Below are 18515 nucleotides of genomic sequence, written 5' to 3' on the forward strand. Positions count from 1 at the left end.
TCTTGTCTGGAGAATCCCATGGACAGAGGAGCCTACAGTCCATGGGATCACAGAGTTGGACATGACTTAGCAACTAAACAACAATAACAAAGCGCTTGACTGGAAGTCTCACTGCATTTGCACACACACTCTGAGGAGCAGGTACTGCATTATCCCCATTTCACAGATAAGGAAACTGAGCTTTAGGAGGTTCATCGATCGCCTGAGGTCACACAGTAAGAGACCTGGATCTCCTCCATCACAAACACCCTGTAAGTCTGCCTCTTGCCGAGGCGGCGTGCTAGAAGTTTCAGACTCACTCTCTAGGCCTTTCCCCAAACCAACTAAGTCAGAATTAAACCAATTCCTTTACAGACCAGGAACCTGGAGCTCAGAGATCAGAAGCAGCTTGCCCAAAGTGGCATGGTGAGATTAGGCCAAGCAGGGCCAGAATCCAGAAAAGACCTGCCTACTGAGTACCATTCATCTGCTCACTGGACGATTCCCTCTCCCCTCCCCCAGAGCCCTCCCCCAAGTCTCCATAGTGACAAGTGACTGGCACTAGCCCCTGCCCCTCTGATGGCTCACCTCATCACGTGGATGCATTCTGGCTCCTTGGTGAAGCTGTAGGCATAGCCGCTGGACGTGGTCCCAAAGTCAATGGCCACCACCACGAGAAACGTCTGCTGCTCAGAGACGTTCGGGTCAGCATCGTTCTGCAGATACAAGTTGGGTACAGGGCGTGGGTGGGGGCAGTCAAGCCCAGGTTTCAGGAAGGTTCCACCCTGCTCCACTGTGCACCCACTGCAGTCAGAAGGACATTGCACGTTTGGTTGAAGTCTGCCACGTGGTGAGCCCTGGGGAGAGGACAGGCCTGCCTCCAGCGCCCCATGAACTCAGAGAGAAATGGAGGGTCCTCCTGAGTGGAGGGCTGGGCCAGGTCATTGGGGAGGGCACCCGTCTACACATGCGCACCTCAGCCTTTATCAACCACATGTGAGTGCGGCAAATTACAGAAACACTTCCACTGGAACCAGAAGCCCAAGAGTCTTCCCCCCACTGGCCTCCCCAGGCCCTACACAGACCTCCAGACCCTGCTCAGTTGTGCCCTGCGCACCTCCAGGTGACCGCTCCATCTGCCTGGGTGTGTGGGGCGGGGGTGTAGGGCTCAGCAGACCAGGGACCCTGCCTGGTCCTGCCGTAGTCAGCCATGTGACCCTTGGGGCCCAGAGCCTTTCCTCATCTGTCAGGTGGGTAGGTCAAGTCATTCTAGATTTCCCCCAAAAATTTTAAAGCAGTATAGACTTCCTTTTTAACACTCACAGAACTTCAAATTATACCAATCAACTTGGGATCTGAAGAGTATTGACTGGTTAGAGCACGGGGTGACAGCCCCACCTACCTGGCCTTTCGTCACACTGCGCGCCATCCCCTTAGGTGACCCTGAAGCTTTTCCAGGGAACCCTCAGGGTACAGAGTTTGAAAACCACAGGACCCGGCTCTTCGGTGCCCAAGCCTCTCAGTTTTCCCAAGCCTGAGGGAGTTCCAGAACGCAGGCCTTTCCATGGAAGCCAAGACAGTGCCGGGAAAACTGGGACAAGCTGGCATCCCTCCTTAGTGATGGCTCTGAAGTTCTCAGCAGTGTCTTCTTTGTGGGTATGAGCAGCTCATATAAAACCACCCTTCCCTCCAGGTACTTCTCTCTGGTTGGCTATGTGTAAACGCCTTGAACAGCTGCCCCACAATATCTATCTGGGGCAGCGTGGGAACCAACGCCCAGCCTCCAGCCCCCGCCCCCGACACCCCTGACCCCCCCACACCGCCCAGGTCTCCTCTCCTGGGCAACTTGGTACAGAGCAGCCAGAGCCACTGCTTTTGGTCACAGCACTTAATTGCCCTGGAAAAACCACTGCTTTCCACTGACTCGCCCACTGGCCAGATGTGGCTGCGTCCTCCCAGGAGGGTGCCCCGCAGTCTCTGAGCCCTGAATCTTTAAAGAGCTGCTCCCCGCTGCCCGCTCCTGTTAGCCACACCCAGATCAATAGCTGCAGAAGTACCAGCCACACCACTGAAAGCCTCTTCCTACCTAGAGCAGGGAAAGCCGACTCAGGAAGCAAAGGTAACCAGCACACACATCCCGCCCCTTCCCCCATCCCCCCCACACATACACATTTCTTACCACAATGTGGGAAGGGGACAGAGGTGTTATTCCTGTGTCCCCCAGGCTCCGGGCCGGAGAGGAATATGCAGACGTGGGGGCCGTTTCTGAAAGGAAAGACAAGTGCATCCTTAGAGGTGGTGCGCGCTGAGCTGGAGAGCTGAAATGAGGACTGCATGGCTTTGGTCCTGCGGGGACTGTTCTAACCCTTGGAAAGCCAGCTAATGTGGGGCCAGGCTGAAGTGCATCCAGAATGGTAGGGTGTCTGATCTGGTTGCCCCGTATTTGGTATTTAAAACTTGACCAAATGAGACGCTCCTCTTCTCCCAGTGACCACCAAGCCTCTCAGTAAGTGCAGTCAATCTCTCAGCATTTATCACAGAGGCTGCCCAGTCCCTAAACCTACCCTTCCCTCTAGGTACTTCTCTCTGGCTGGCTACGTGTAAATGCCTTGAACAGCTGCCCCACAATATCCATCTGGGGCAGCGTGGGAACCAAACCAGGTATCTGAGAAAGACCTGTCTGCTTCTAGGGAGGCACCAGGAGCGGCTCCATCTGCGTCTGCTGCCAAATCACTTTGGTTAATCCCACACGCTTACTGATTTATTTTCCTGCTTGGTGAGAACTCAAACAGCATCATTACAGTGGGTGCCAAACGAGTTGAGGAAATAAAAGGAATCATGAAAGAGGGATGCGAAGCCTCGAATCTGCACAGCCACCTCCCCACTCTGCAGGCATCTGTTCCCTCTCCTCCCGATGAGGCTCAGTTCCAACCTTTGGGAGAAAGGCGCAGAAGCAAGTTAAGTAAAAAGACCAAAAATCAATCTGTGGGGGAAAGGACTTAAACAGACATTTCTCCAGAGGAGATATGCTAATGGTCAATAAGCACGTGAAAGATGCTTAACTCATTAGTCATTAGACAAATGCACTCATTAGTCAATAGGGAAATCAAAACCACAATGAGATACTGCTTCACACTCACTAAGATGGCTATAATTTTTTTTTAAAGGAAATAACAAATGCTGGCAAAGATGTGGAAATATTGAAACCCCCTGTATATATCTTGTGGGAATGCAAAATGGTACAGCCACTGTGATAAACAGTTTGGTAGTTTCTTAAAAAGTGAGATGTAGTCTTAGCATAGACCCAATTCCTTTCCTAGGAATTCCACTCCTGAGTATCTATTCAAAAGAATTGAAAACAAGGATGCCTGTATGTGCACCTTCACTGCAGCATTATTTACAAAAACCAAAAAGTAAAAACAACCCAAGTATACATCAACAGATAAATGGATAAAAAAAATATGGTACATCCATTCAATGGATTATTATTCAGCTGTAAAAAGGAATGAAATTCTTATAGATGATACACCATGGATGAACTAGAAAAAATCATGCTAAGTGAAATAAGCTGGACACAAGAGGACAAATATTACCTCATATCCAGAATAGGCAAATGAAATATAGAGAGTCAATACAAAAGCAGAATAGGCAAATTCATAGAGACAGACAGTAGATTAGAGGAAATCAGGGGCTGAGGGAGCATAGACGGATGGGGAATACAAAATTTCCATTTTGGATGATGAAAAAGCTTTTGAGTAGTAATGGTTACACAACATTGTGGATGAACTGATGCCACTGATTTGCACACCTTCAAATGGTTAAAGTGGAACATTTTATGTTATATATACTTCACCACCATGAAAAAAAATTCTTTTAAAAAAATCAACTTGCTCATCTGAGAGAGGAAGCAGTTTCAGGTTCTACTAGCTCCCTGGCTCAATGCTCTTGAAAACAAAATGGAGACATAAGCCTGGCTCCTGGACCAGCCCACTAAACTTCAGCTTCTTTGCTCATCACCCAGCACAGGGTACCCTCCTTCCATAAAAGCAGGGGAAGTTCAGCATCTCCACTAGTGAGACGTCTGCCCCCACCACCCCTTGGGCAGGTGGCATCAGAGAGAGGCCATCCTGTACCGGGAGCCACCCTCTCTCCACCTGCTACCTGGAAGGCCTGGGGCCATGTGTCCACATTTGCACAGAAGGTCTTGGAGGAAACCAAATGTCTAATTGCCCAGAAAATCTGGTGTTGACAATTAGCAAACAAGCTATTATCAGCAGACAAACTATCCACCCCGCTGACTGCTTGGTTCTAATTATCCCATCACTCAGCCCTTCTCAGAGCATGGCCCACTGACTTGTAAAAGAGCATGTGTTGGGCTGCACCCAGAACACATGCCTTGGGCCCCAGGAGGACTCCAGGATATGTGAGGACAAGAATCAAGGATTTTTTTGGTTCTCCCTGTACCTCCTTCTATCTCCCTCCCACCCTCCCTCTGGTTCAGTGGAAATAAATCATTTGACATGATCGCTCAGCCAGGCCTAGAGGCAATTGAACTTCACGGCTGTTCTCCATTAGAAATTAAAATGCAGCTACATTGTGTGATGATTTAAAACTGATTTGCATGGAAGGTATGGAGGAGTAAGATCATTATAGGCATTTGCATATGAAGCACGCCCATATCTGTAGCTCTATAGATCCCAAATCAACGATAATTCACCAGTTTATGTGCATCAATCCGCCACAGGAATATACAGAGTCTGCAGTGACGACTTTGTTCTCCAGCTAATATTTCTTTATTTAACTATTTAAGATGTCAAAGAGGTGCTCAAAAATTCTTAGGGAAAAGAATATGGAAATGACTACTTTAGCCCCTGAGGGATGTGTTAAGTTTTCTGGTGTGCTAATAATCCCAACCAATCTTTTTTTTTTTTTTAATGTATTTCTTTTTAATTTGAGGATAATTGCTTTACAATGTTATGTGGATTTCTGCCATATATCAACATGAATCAGCCATAGGTATAAGTATGTCTCCTCCGTCTAGAACCTCCCTCTCACCTCCCACTGCATCCCACCTCTTTATGTTTACACAGAGCACTGGGTTTGAGCTCCCTGCGGCATACAGCAAATTTCCACTGGCTACCTATGCTTCAATGCCAACCAATCTTGAGAGCTTTCATTTAATAGGTGATTAAAAAGAAACACAACAGGGTCAATGGAATATTATCTGTTTTTCTGTGGATAATTGGCAGATCTAAGCTAATAGTAGGAGAGAGTTGATAACATGGAATGTCTAATGTGCAAGGTACGTGCTGCGTATTCTGGCTACCAATTAAACCTGGGCCATTATCTACAGTAAGAAACACCAACTGTCATTAATTGTGACCCTGTTTATGCTTCTCTGTAAAGCCTATATAATAACATCTGCTCTGAGACGACTCCCACCTACATAATATTCCAGTTTAGTACACACGGAGTGACTTGGGCATTTCAGGAGCAGAAGAGAAAGGCAATGCTAAAAGCCTGACAAGAATAGAGATTTTTAGAGTGCAGGCTTGGAAGAGAGAAAGGAAACTGATAAAAAGAAAACTGATGCCCATCTGCAGAGGTAGGGATAGGGGCTGGTAAATCAGATTAGAGAAAAAATGCTTTACCAGAAGTGTGGTCCAGGGCAGAGCCGAGGCACCTGGGAGTTATAAGAAATACCTACTCCGCTATTTCAACTAGATTAAACAGATCCTCAAAGCATCTTCCATTTCAAGCACTAAGTACCCTGAAATGCAGTAACATAGAGGGATTTGATGATTTCACATCATGGAATCAGAAGAACACAGAATATTTCAAGAATGCGAAGTATCAGCCACAGAATTAAGCAGAGGAGGAAGAGACCAGAAGCTTTCTACCACCAGGAAATGATCCTCAGGTCTTTTTGACATTCGTCATAGATGATTTACCATTACTTAGGTCATTTACTTACTGTGCATCTTTTCTGGTTTAGTGAATATAAAAATAAATCTGAGTTTTCCTCTAGAGCTTGCTATGCAGAGTGAGGCAAGTCAGAAAGAGAAAAACAAGTATCATGTATTAATGCGTATATATGGAATCTAGACAGATGGTACTGATAAACCTATTTGCAGGGCAGGAATAGAGACTCAGACATAGAGAATGGACTTATGGACAGAGCAGGGGCAGGAGAGGGTGGGACGAATTGAGAGAGCAGCATTGAAATATTGATATATACATTACCATATATAAAGTAGGTAGCTAATGGGAAGTTGCGTATAACACAGGGAGCTCAACCCGGTGCTCTGGGACAATCTGGAGGGGGTGAATGGGGTGGGAGGTGGGAAGGAGGTTCAGGAAGGAGGGGACATATGCATACCTATGGCTGACTCATGTTGATGTATGGCAGGAACCGACACAATATTGTAAAACAATTACCCTCCAATTAAAAATAATTTTGTTTAAAAAGAAAAATAATAAAAGAGTATCTGTAACATTTTAAATAAATAAATACAGGTGTTCCTAAGTTCACTCTTAACTTGTGACTCAGCCCCCAAAACATTCTTCAACCAAGTCATTTAAAAAATAATTTTTGCAGCAAAGAGGAATATATAGATAAGTGAAAATATTTATGCAGCCAAGTAGAGGATATCAATACGTAAAAATTGGACTCAACCAACAAGTCTCCTGCCACAGGATTTTTTAGACCCCAAAGCAGGTAATAGAGGCGGAACTAGTTGAACTTGTGAGGTTAATACTCATCACTTGCCTTAACGGTGTAATAATGAAAATACAGGCTTCATCAGAGTTCCTGCCATAAAACACGAGACACGTAGAAGCCAGACACCTTTTTATTTGCTCCTGGCTCTAATGGCTTTAATCAAAGCAGACACTCCTAAAATAAAAAATAGTCGACAAAAGAACCTCAGGGACAGCCATAATTCATGAATGTGCTTCTTGTTGTTCTCTGCTGGAGACATTAGTCAGCAAATGGCCGTGAGCAGAACTGTGGACTTTCTGAGATACATTAAATCGATCCTGCTCCATAAATACATTTTAAAAGATGAAGACAGAACCATTGGGCTGACATTATTTTACAAGGCTCCAGGCTCATGCTAAATGACAGGTGGTCTCAAACAATGGTGACTCCCCAGATTTTTCAAACAGGCCTCCTTGCTAGCTTTCAGATTTATGTTCAATCACACAAATGCTGAATTTCCAAAGGAGTTTTAAGATCTAGTCCTTATGATTTCTAAAAATGCGATATATATGCTCATTTCTTTCCTCCTGATAACAGTGAGTCAACAGGTATTTGCTGACAATTGCCTAAAATCAGGCTCTTTGAAAAAAAGCTCTCCCTTTCTCTCTCCCCTCCCTGTAGTATCATCTTTGAAAATTGATCAGTTCAAGGTCATGTGTAGGTTACTGGCAAATACCTTTTAAGAAGGAAAATAAAAATTTTTTATTACCCTATAACAGACTGCATGGCTAGCTGAACTAATGCATTATTACCGTAAACTCAACTTCCATTTCAGTAAATAATTTATGGGTGTTTTTTTTTTTAATCACCATAGTTGATGTTCAGAGTAAATGGATATTTTATTGGTGTGAACCAGGAGACCCTCCGAGCTTCAAAGAACACTGAGTGTAAAATAGCTTCTCTCTAAATGCTGAATAATAATTACAGAAATAAGCATTTACAGTGGCAGAAAAAAACAGCATCAGGCAGAGGGGGCCTGCATCAACCCATCCTAGCACTGAGCAGCATTTTCCAGTTATCCTCCCCCTCACTAAATGGTTTAGGAGATGAGATGCCCCAGTGAGAGAGAACTGGGCAGTGAGGTTTCCCCAGAGGCAGTGAGATCCCCAAGTTCCTGCAACCTCAGACCATGAGTGGGCACAGTTCAGAATTTCTTTCTTAACCACAGGTTCATAGGCATATGTGTGTCCAGGTAGCTGCTGTGGGGAGGTGAGGAAATGCCTTATAAACCAACAAGCTCTCCTATTAATTTTCACGAATTATATGCAGCAACCTCACAGCCCTTGTCCACTGGAACCCAGCATTTGGAGAGGCTCCACCAGATCACCCCATACACAGTATTAAGATACTTTTGTCCACTTGGCTTCTCTTTCACAGACTCTGGGCTCATCTGGGCAAACCATGCCTTCTTTATCTCTGATTCCTCAGTTCATGACTTGTCACAGGCACTCAGTATATGTTGGATGGATAAATGGTTGGATAGATGGACATATGGAAGAATGGATGGATGAATGGATGGGTGGGTGGTTAGGGGGTAGATGAGTGGTTAGGTGGGTCGATGGGTGAGTAGATGGCTGAGTGGGTGGATGGATAGATGGATGATTGGGTTGGTAGATGGATGGATGGATAGATGGGTGGTTGTGTGGGTAGATGGATGGATGAATGGATGGATAGATGGTGCTTGAGTGGGTAGACAGAGGGGTGGATGGATGGGTGGGTGGATATTTCTATGTGTGCCCAAAAGTGGACTCAGTGACTGTCCATAGACTTAGAGGGTCACCGAGGTCTTTCCCAATTGAGGCATCAAACATTCCCTCCCCTCCCCTGGCTCAGGATATTAGTAATTAACATGCTGAGTTACCTCCAACAACGTAGGCATACATGTATGCATGTGTGATGAAATCCATCTCTCCTCAGATGTCCCCTCTGGTCAATGCAACCACCATAGCTCCCAGAAGGGAGATCTCCTAGACTGCTCCTTTCCTTCTCACCGCACTCCCAAGCCCTGTCATTCCTACTTCTCAGCATCTCTCACATTCATCCTTCCTCTGCAACCTCACCATCACAACGTTGGTCCAGACCCTGCTGACCCTCATCCCGCACCACCTCTCTCAGTCTCCCCACTCTGAGTCTCTCCATCCAAGTCAGGATTCCCTGCAGTCAGAGGCACCTGGTCAGAGCTGAGGTCTGCTCACACTATTTGACCAGGCTAGGGCCTTCTGTTCCCATCCCCCCAGGATAAATCTAGCACAACAGCTCACACCTGGGCCTTTAAAAGTCCACCCCACCACCCTCTGCAGCCTCACCTCCCTCCATCGCCCTCAGCCCTGACCCCACCTAGTCCTTTCACAGACTCTGAAACACGTGTGCTCTATCCAGTCTTCCGACCTTTGCACACACCGTTCCCCTGCCTGAAGTGCACCCCACTTCCACCCCATCCTCCTGGGAACTCCCCCTCCGAAAGACAGTCCCCTCTGTTTGTGGGAGAAGAGATTTCTCTGTTCTCTCCGAACAGAGGAGAGAGGAGCTTGCTCATCAGCACCTGGGGACTGACCCGCTAAACCCAGACTCGTGGACACACTAAGGACAACAGCCAGTTTTCATCAGGAAATAAGTTAGAAGGAAAATACACAGGAAGGAAGGCGGGGAAACTATAGATCAGAGGGTCTCAAACTCTGAAGTGCATTAGAACCACCTGGAGCACTTATTAAAACATATGTACAGACCCCCCTCCCCTCAAAGTTTTTACTCCAGTGGGTCTGGAGATGCTGAGTAAAGGTATTTCTAATGAGTCAGCAGGCCATCTGGATCAGCCAGAGAGATAGGCTGCCATAGCTTAAAAGAAAGACAAAGCAACTCCAGTCACTGCAATGCTTGGGGCTTTACTGGACCATGATTAGGATGAACAACAAAATTTAAAAGACAGCTGGAAATGTAAAGACTGACCAGACACTGATAACATGAAGAAATTACTGCTAATGGCGGAATTATGTAATCTTTAAGAGTAGTTATCCACTAGCGAACTATTCTGAAATATTTACAGATGAAACAACACGATATCTGGGATGCTCATCAAAATAATACGGTAGGGGAGGGACAGAGATTAAACGACATTGGCCACAAACTGATAACGACTGACTCTGATGCAGACTTGTGGGGGACTGAATACATTATTTGCCCTCCTTTTGTACACTTTAAACTTTGACAAAAGAGTAGGTGTTTTCATACACCAGTTTCATGTCCATCTCCCTCCTGCTGAGAAGGTGAGATTGATGTTTTTCTTATGCTGTGTTATCAGGGAAAGCACCTGGCCCATATACAGTAGGTGCTCCAGACATGTCAAGTGAATGAACAAGCAAGAATATATGTTCATTTAAACCTAAGTATGTGGACTTTAAAGGCCAAGGAAGGCTTCAGACCCAGGTCACCAGTGGGTGAGGGATACAGGTCCAGATGGTTTCTCAGGAGCTGGGGCTGTGGGGACAGCCCTTGAAGGAGTCTGAATTTCAGCAGGTGCCACCAGAGCCCCTTGCAGGTAGCAAAACAGACGTCCGGCCACCAGCTGAGTGGCTCCCACTCTGAAGTGGGCTGCAGCCCAGCTTCAGATACAAGGCCCTCCTAGACTAAAACAAGTTCTGCAAACTCAGGGTCTCGGAGGAGGCAGGGGGCTGCCCCCTGCGCACTTCCGGGTCCCTCCATGCTCGGAGACATCAAGAGCCACCCCTGTAGACAGGCAGGGTTTCTCCAAGCCCAGGACACAGCCTCTGAGCTGTGTTCAGACTCACTGGGCTCCCAAGCCTCCGTGAAGGCCTTGGCATCTCCTCCCTCCGCCTGAGGAATGGCCAGCAGCAATGCCAATGTCAGATGTCACCCTGTGACCCTTTGTACTAAAAGAACAAATGCCAGAAAGGGAGGGGGTGTCCCGCGGGGATGGGCTGCAGGCAGAGTGTGCTCCATGTTCAGGCAGAGCAGTCAGCTTGGGCCACAGGCTCGAGGGCCGTGTCTCCCCAGAATCAGGGCAGCTTGAGAACAGGAGCAACGCTGAAGTCGGCTCCTTGGCCGCGGTTCTCAGAGGAAAGTAAGGAAACAAAAAGGCTCCCGGTGAGGATGCAGAACACGGTGCAGCAGGTGGAGAGCTTGGACGCTGGCCTGTGAGCCTGGAGAAGCTACCTCACCTCTCTCAGGCACATCTCCTCTCTGTGAAGGGGAAATTCAGACTCAGGGCCTCTGTCACTATTATTTCAATGAACAAAGGAGGTAAACTCTTGGAAATAGGTAACAACCGTCACTCACCATTAGCTGAATTCCTTCATGGAGTCAGATATTTATGTCTGTTTATTTTTTAATTTAGGCTATTTTGCAAGTTTATTAAACTCAAATTATTAATTTGAAATTATTAGACTACAAACTCAGAAATCTATTAGGAAAGCTCTCACCGAATGTGAGCTTCATGCCATGCTAAGAGCAGTTTTTAAACGTGGTTCAGATGGTAAAGAACCTGCCTGCAATGCAGGAGACCCTGGGTTTGATCCTTGGGTCAGGAAGATCCCCTGGAGAAGGGAATGGCTACCCACTCCAGTATCCTTGCCTGGAGAACTGCATGGACAGAAGAGCCTTGAGGGCTATAGTCCATGGGGTTGCAAAGAGTCAGACACGACTGTGACTAACATTTTCACTATATGGGCTTCTCTGTAGCTCAGCTGGTAAAGAATTTGCCTGCAATGCAGGAGACCCCGGTTCGATTCCTGGTGGGGAAGATCCCCTGGAGAAGGGATAGGCTACCCACTCCAGTATTCTTAGGCTTCCCTGGTGGCTCAGCTGGTAAAGAATCTGCCTGCAATGCAGGAGACCTGGGCTCAATCCCTGAGTTGGGAAGATCCCCTGGAGAAGGGAACAGCTACTCACTCCAGTATTCACGCCTGGAGAATTCCACGGGCTGTATCGTCCACTAGGCTGCAAAGAGTCGGACACGACTGAGCGACTTTCTCTTAAGAGCTTTACAAGTGTGGCTGGAGGAAGCCTGGGCTTCCCAAGGGATTAAAAAAAAAAACAAACAAACCTGCCTGCCAATGCAGGAGACATAAAAAATGCGGGTTCAATCCCTGGGTGGGACAGATCCCCTGGAGGAGGGCATGGCAACCCACTCTAGTATTCTTGCCTGGAGAATCCCATGGACAGAGGAGCCTGGTTAGCTACAGTCAGTGGGGTCCACAAAGAGTTGGACACAACTGAAGCAACTTAGCACACACGCATGGAGGAAGCCTGCTGTTAGGGGGCTGGAGGTACTGTTATCATTCCCACTCAGTGGATAAGAAACTAAGTAAGGTCTAAAAGGTTAAGAAAGAAGCCCACACTGTTCAGATGCGGCCCAAATGAATTCAGAGCTCACCACCTCCGAGCCTCCACCCCTGCACTGAATCCAGTACCAGGTCCCACACAGGTACTGTTTCTCTTGAAAGCTGAAACTACGAGAGAGGTGTTACCTTAAATCCCCATTTCACAGACAAGCAGGGGAAGTCAGGGGGTCACAATCACAGGGCACCTCCAAGGACCAGCAGCTGTCTCTGACTCCAGGCTCAGAAAACTGCATGGCTTGCCCTTCCTTGGGCTCCATAGCCACAGGGGGCTCTCCACTTCAAAAGTCATAATTCTTCAAACCCAAATACCAGGGTGGGAAGAGCTATGATAACACAGAGGTTCAGAGTCAGGAAAGCCTGGCCTCAAGTCCTAGTACAGCTGCTTCCCAGAGACATGCCCTGAAATGAGCTACTGAGCCTCTTCAAACCTCAGTTTTCTCACCTGGAAAATGGAGAGGGGAGGGATCATGATGATGGTGATACATTTTGAGGATCACTGCCAAATAACACATGAATAAATGAAATAATGTCTACAAAACCTGGCGCATGGCATGCGCCCAAGTTATAAAAGTGAAAGTCATTCAGTCGTGTCCGACTCTTTGTGACCCCATGGACTATATAGTCCATGAAATTCTCTGGGTCAGAATACTGGAGTGGGTAGCATTTCCCTTCTTCAGGGGATCTTCCCAACCCAGGGGTCAAACTCAGGTCTCCTGCCTTGCAGGCAGATTCTTTACCAGCTGAGCCACCAGAGAAGCCCAAGAATACTGGAGTGGGTAGCCTGTCCCTTCTCTAGCAGACCCAGGAATCGAACCGGGGTGTCCTGCATTGCAAGCAGATTCTTTACCAACTGAGCTATCAGGGAAGCCCTACCTAGATGGTATTTATTATCCTTTCCACCACCATCATCAAAAAACAGCCATGTGTTTATACCAGGGGACGGGCAGAGCCCTCACTTATGCACAAGGGCAGCAAATGCATTTCCTTTACCTCAGGCTTCTCTGGGCTTGTTAATCAAGGATAAAATGTCTCACCAGACAGAAACTTGGCAAACAGAACCTTCAGGAAAGCTTGTAATGATGGGAAACATGAGGGCTCTGCTGCCATGGGTGAGGGAGACTGTCTAGCCCTGACTTCCCGCTCAGGCCATCTGCTCATCTGAGGGGCACTTTCGGAATAACCAAGGAGAACTTTGGAGCCACATGGTCCTTTTCACCGGGCAATTAAACTCAGGCCTTCTTGGCCTCTGTTGGGTTGGCCAAAAACTTCATTTGGACTTTTCATGACATCTCACGGAGAAACCCAAACAAACTTTTTAACCAACCTAATACAACAAGCACATTTTTGAACCAACCAGGTTAAAAAAAGAATCACTCTGCCACCAAGGAAAAGATTCCATTTGCCTGGGCACCTGGAAGGCCAGGGTTTAGACTTCCCCAGTTTCCATTGTGAAGAGCCTTGGGACAGCTCAGCCCACAGAGGCCGCGGCACAGCCGGCACTGACTCTCTGAGACTAAAGCCAGGGGCAACGGCACTCCAGCCTGCTGGTCTCCCCTGGACGGGCATCATTCACCTCTCAGACACTCACCATCTGTCCCTGGGGAGGGGAGAAAAGGGAGAAGCAGAACAGGGAATAAGGGTTGAAGAGACAGACAGCTGGTTCACGCCCTTCAGCTGAACCCTCTGATGTGGGAGAGCTGTGCCATCTCCAGGCAGGGAGAGTTGCCCTTAGCCCACTTGCTCCCCAAACCAGAACCCAAGCACTGATGCACTCTGCCAGGGTCTGAGAGCTGAGATTTATGCACCTAACACACCCCTCTAAAGAGTGTCTTGAAAGAAGAAATGTCCCCAAACAGCAGTGCAGTTTGTGCCCTGCACAAAGGCACCCACCTTGGGGGACATCCCTCAAGCAGGACTACATCCACCCTGGGGCAGAGGTGCCATTTTCTTACTGCAAAGGCAGCCTCCCAAGCCCTGCCCTGAAGAGCTATACTGCCCAGAATGAACACCTTATTCTAATTTTTGCACCCAGAGTAGATCTTTTTCTAATTCATGAAAGGCAGCCATGGCACTTTATTATCAAAAAAGGGAAGGAAATGCCTGGAAAGTTACTGAATTCTGCATCACTAGAGGAGTTCACGGAGAAGGCAATGGCATCCCACTCCAATACTCTTGCCTGGAAAATCCCATGGACGGAGGAGCCTGGTGGGCTGCAGTCCATGGGGTCACTAAGAGTCGGACACGACTGAGCGACTTCATTTTCACTTTTCACTTTCATGCATTGGAGAAGGAAATGGCAACCCACTCCAGTGTTCTTGCCTGGAGAATCCCAGGGACAGGGGAGCCTGGTGGGCTGCCGTCTATGGGGTCGCACAGAGTCGGACATGACTGAAGCGACTTAGCGGCAGCAGAGGAGTTCAAGTGGAAGCCAGACAACCATTTCTCCATAGAAGAGCAACAGAGGGTCAGAAGAAAAAGGACGTGGGACTGGGGAGGAGCAGATACCATGCTGTATGGATTAAGGTGTTCAACCAAGATTCCCTGAGCACAGGACTCATTACCTGCCGGGAGCTGCAGAAGCTCCGTGGCACTGTTGTGAAGCTCAGGAGTGTTGGACCTGCGGGGACTGGTTTAAATCCCAGCTCAGTTACTTACTGACCTTGTGTGTACTGCCGCATCCACCCCCAATTCCATTTCTCCTTTCTTGCAAGCATGCTAAGTCAATTCAGTCGTGTCTGACTCTTTGTGACCTTAGGACTGTAGCTCACCAGGCTCCTCTGTCAATGGGATTCTCCGGGCAAGAATACTGGAGTGGGTTGCCAGGGGATCTTCCCTATCCAAGGATTGAACCCGTGTCTCCTGTGGCTCCTGCATTGCAGGCAGATTCTTTACTACTGAAGCACCAGAGAAGCCTCTCCCTTCTTAACTAAACGCCAATTTTATATAACTGGGGGGAGGAGTGACTTCCCCAGATCCAGGGTAGATCCTGAGTAGTCTGAACCAACAATGGGGACCCCCTTCCCCTTCCAGTGATGGATGTGGGAATGGGTTTGTGACTCACCATTCTGGCTGATGGAGAATTAAGGGAAGTCTGCTTGAAGCATGAAGCCTGGAGCATGAAGGAGGTTCCTGGGAAAGAAATGCCCTGACCCTCAAGTGAGCCCAAGAGGCCAGCACCTGTGGCCACCATCTTCCCACCAGCCCAAGATGCAGCCAGCATAGAAAGAACCTCCATTTATCCTTCAGAGGGAGTCTATGAGCTGCTGAATACCTACTTCGGAGCCCACTAGACTTCTGAATTTTACATTCATGGTGATAAATGATTTCCTCCTCTAGAAACAAAATAAAGTCAGGTTTTTCATGCTTTGCAGCTAAAAACCAATTCATAGTGTGCAAGCTTGAACAAATTACTAAACTTCTCTGTGGCTCAGTTTTCCTTCCATATTAAACAGAGATAATAATAACTCTTACTTCCTGGAATTAATGAGAATTCAATAAGAATAATGCAGGTCAAGGTCTTAACAAGTGCAGGTATTATTCCTTATGGTGTCTCATTTTATCTTTACAAACAACCCAGCGAGGTAAGAAATAGGTAGTCCCATTTACCAGCAGAGGAAACCAAGGTAGAGAGAGGGTAAGTATATCCCCCAGATCTCACGGCTAGTAAGTACCTGACTCCAATGCCCACGCTCCTTCTCTCCACCTCCTTCCAGTCCTGAGGGTCCACAACCCCAGGACTGGCCCAAACCTGTACCATCGGTAACTTGCATCAAGGAGCAGTGAAAACTCACAGCTCTGTGGGGAGTGGGAATTTGGAGGGATTGCTAATGGGTATGAGTTTCTTTTGGGCTTCCCAGATGGTACTAGTGGTAAAGAACCTGTGTGCCAGTGCAGGAGACCTAAGAGACAAGGGTTCGATTCCTGGATCAGGAGGATCCCTTGGAGAAGGAAATGGCAACCCACTCCACTCTTCTTGCCTGGAGAATCCCATGGACAGAGGAGCTTGGCTGGTTCCAGTCCACAGAGTCGCACACAACTGAAATGACTGAGCATGCACACATGAGTTTCTTTTGGGGGTGAAGAAAATGCTCTGAAATTTGATAGTGGGGATGGGTGCACAACCTTGTGAATATACTAAAACCACTGAATTGTTTTAAAGGCGGATTTTATAATGTGTGAATTATATCCCAGTTAAAAAAAAAAAAATCAGAGAGCTGCAGGAAACCACCTTGTAAGGACAACTGTTCCCTAGCCAGCCTGCCCTCAAGAGCACAACCCTCCTTCCTGGGGTGGCCATCCGCTGCTTCAGCCACCCTGACCACTGCTCCCATCCTGGACGGAGGCCAGCCTCTCTGACAAGGCAGGGTTCAGCAGTTCTCCCGGGATGCCTGCTGACTACAGCCAGGCCAGGGGCAACAGCTGACACTGGTGTGTCCCCGGACACCCCGCTCTTTAGCAACCTAAGAATGTGGGCACAGAGCGGGGTCAGCGCCCCAGGTCACCAGCTGTGTCTTCACTTTTCCCCTAGATGCTCTGAAGCCGGCTAGCCAGACTCCCAAGGGCCAGCATTCTGACAGAAAATTGCGGACAGAGGGCTTGCCGATGCTTCCCCTCAGATAAGCAGTTTCAAGGGATTCTAGAATAAACAGCAGGAGAGGTGCCCAATATCCTGCACCACACTAACCCTTGAGAGGAGTCACAGCCTCATCTTGGCAAGAGGGCCCAGTGCACCAGCGTGAAAACAGTCTTCTGTGAACTATTCACAAGTGCCTGGGGCCTGGGCCTGGGGCCTGGGCGGAGCGGTACTCAGGGAACTGTCTGAGAAATTCCTGCTTCCAAAATGTAAAGGAAAAGAGAAAAGAAAGACCAAAATGGGCTCAAAAGAGCCCCTGGGTAGGTCCAGCATGGCCCATCCACTGCAGCCTGAAGCAGGGTTTTCAAGGAGGCAACCAAATGCCCTCCAGCACAGGCAGCCTGGCACCCACCCATCACAGACCACTCCTCACATGCTGGGCGAAGACTTCATGTCAGTTGGAGGGAGAGAAAGTCTTACCAGAGACTTTTTAAGACTAAGTGTAAACTCCCTAATTGTTATTTTATACAAAACCTTCACTGATGGATTGACATTCTCACAAAGATGGAATTAGTAAACTGGGACTTGGACTTTGCTACATTAAGTATACATGGCAGAATTTCAAGAGTAACTATGCTTGAAAAGAGTTAAAATAGAATATCTAACTTCCAGAGCAGTCATGGGAGATTAAAAAAGAAGAAGAAGAACGAAAAACTAGTGGACAATTCCCCCAGGACAGAATTTGCTCATAAGTGTGTGTTAGTTGCTCAGTCGTGTCTGACTCTTCGCGACTGCATGAACTGTCCCCCACCAGGCCCCTCTGTCCATGGGATTCTCCAGGCAAGAATACTGGAGTAGGTTGCTATTCCCTTCTCCGGGGGATCTTCCCGACCCAGGGATCAAACCCAGGTCTCCTTCACTATAGGCAGATTCTTTACCATCTGAGCCACCAGGGAAGCCCCGAAGAATATAAAGAACAAAGAGTATAAATATTCTTCTCCCAAAGAATATAAAGACCATCTTTAGGTACTTTTACCAAGAACGAGGCTTACTTACTTCCTTAGGCTACTCCACAGAGCAGCAGGAAACCCTATGGGTCTGCTGAGCACCCAGAAACCCAGAGGGTCCCCCAGAACACCCCATGACCCACATAAGGCCGAGCAGCTATAATGACCTGGCAGAGCCTCCCCACCGAGACACCAGAGCCAGCTCCTGTCCCAGACCGAGCAGGTGCTGACCACGGAACTTTGATCCATTTTCTCATCTGAACTTAAAGCAAGTCAAATTATAATGAAAACAAAACAATAAAACTCCTGGTGTGAATCGCTACAGCAGGGTAGGAGGAAACACATCACAAACTCCTGCTAATCTCCATTCCCCCCCACCCCCATCCCCACCATGTTGAAATGCAAACGTGAGTCCTTCCAAACCCTCTCCTGAGCTGAGGAGGGGACAGCAAGCCTCGAAACCATGTGAATCCCAGGAAATAATACACATATTATGTTTAGGGGCCATGAGGAGGCCACAGAGAGGGCCCCGGATGCCAAAATACTCAGCTCCATCTCGGGTGCCCACACCTTGGTGCACGCATGGTATTCGGGCCACATGGCCTCCGAGAATCCCTCGTTCCGGTCTCTAGTGCCTGGGCAGGCAAGAGCCAAGGGCTAAGGAATGGGACTTTGCACCCTGGCTGCTACCTATGGATGGCCAGTTGCCCAGCCTCAGGCTTAGGAAGCTGCCCCACCCTCCATAAGCCCAGAGAGGCGTTTCTCGGCTTTCCATTGCTGCTGCGCTGAGGGTCTGTCCCTCCCGGCAGGCACCCGGACCTGCTTGCTGCACTAGGTCT

General features: G+C 48.0%; 1 protein-coding gene across 1 annotated transcript in view; it reads right to left on the reverse strand.

Moving 5' to 3' along the window:
• Nucleotides 1-18515, reverse strand: part of HSPA12A (heat shock protein family A (Hsp70) member 12A) — a 76017-nt gene that overhangs the window by 32123 nt on the left and 25379 nt on the right. Inside the window, exons 2-3 of the mRNA XM_043925261.1 lie at nucleotides 2159-2244; nucleotides 568-695 (exon numbers count right to left, since the gene is read on the reverse strand). Coding sequence (XP_043781196.1) covers nucleotides 568-695; nucleotides 2159-2244 — 214 coding nt within the window. The remainder of the gene's footprint in view (nucleotides 1-567; nucleotides 696-2158; nucleotides 2245-18515) is intronic.

This window comes from Cervus elaphus, chromosome 15 (assembly GCF_910594005.1).
Source record: "Cervus elaphus chromosome 15, mCerEla1.1, whole genome shotgun sequence".
Classification (NCBI taxonomy): domain Eukaryota; kingdom Metazoa; phylum Chordata; class Mammalia; order Artiodactyla; family Cervidae; genus Cervus; species Cervus elaphus.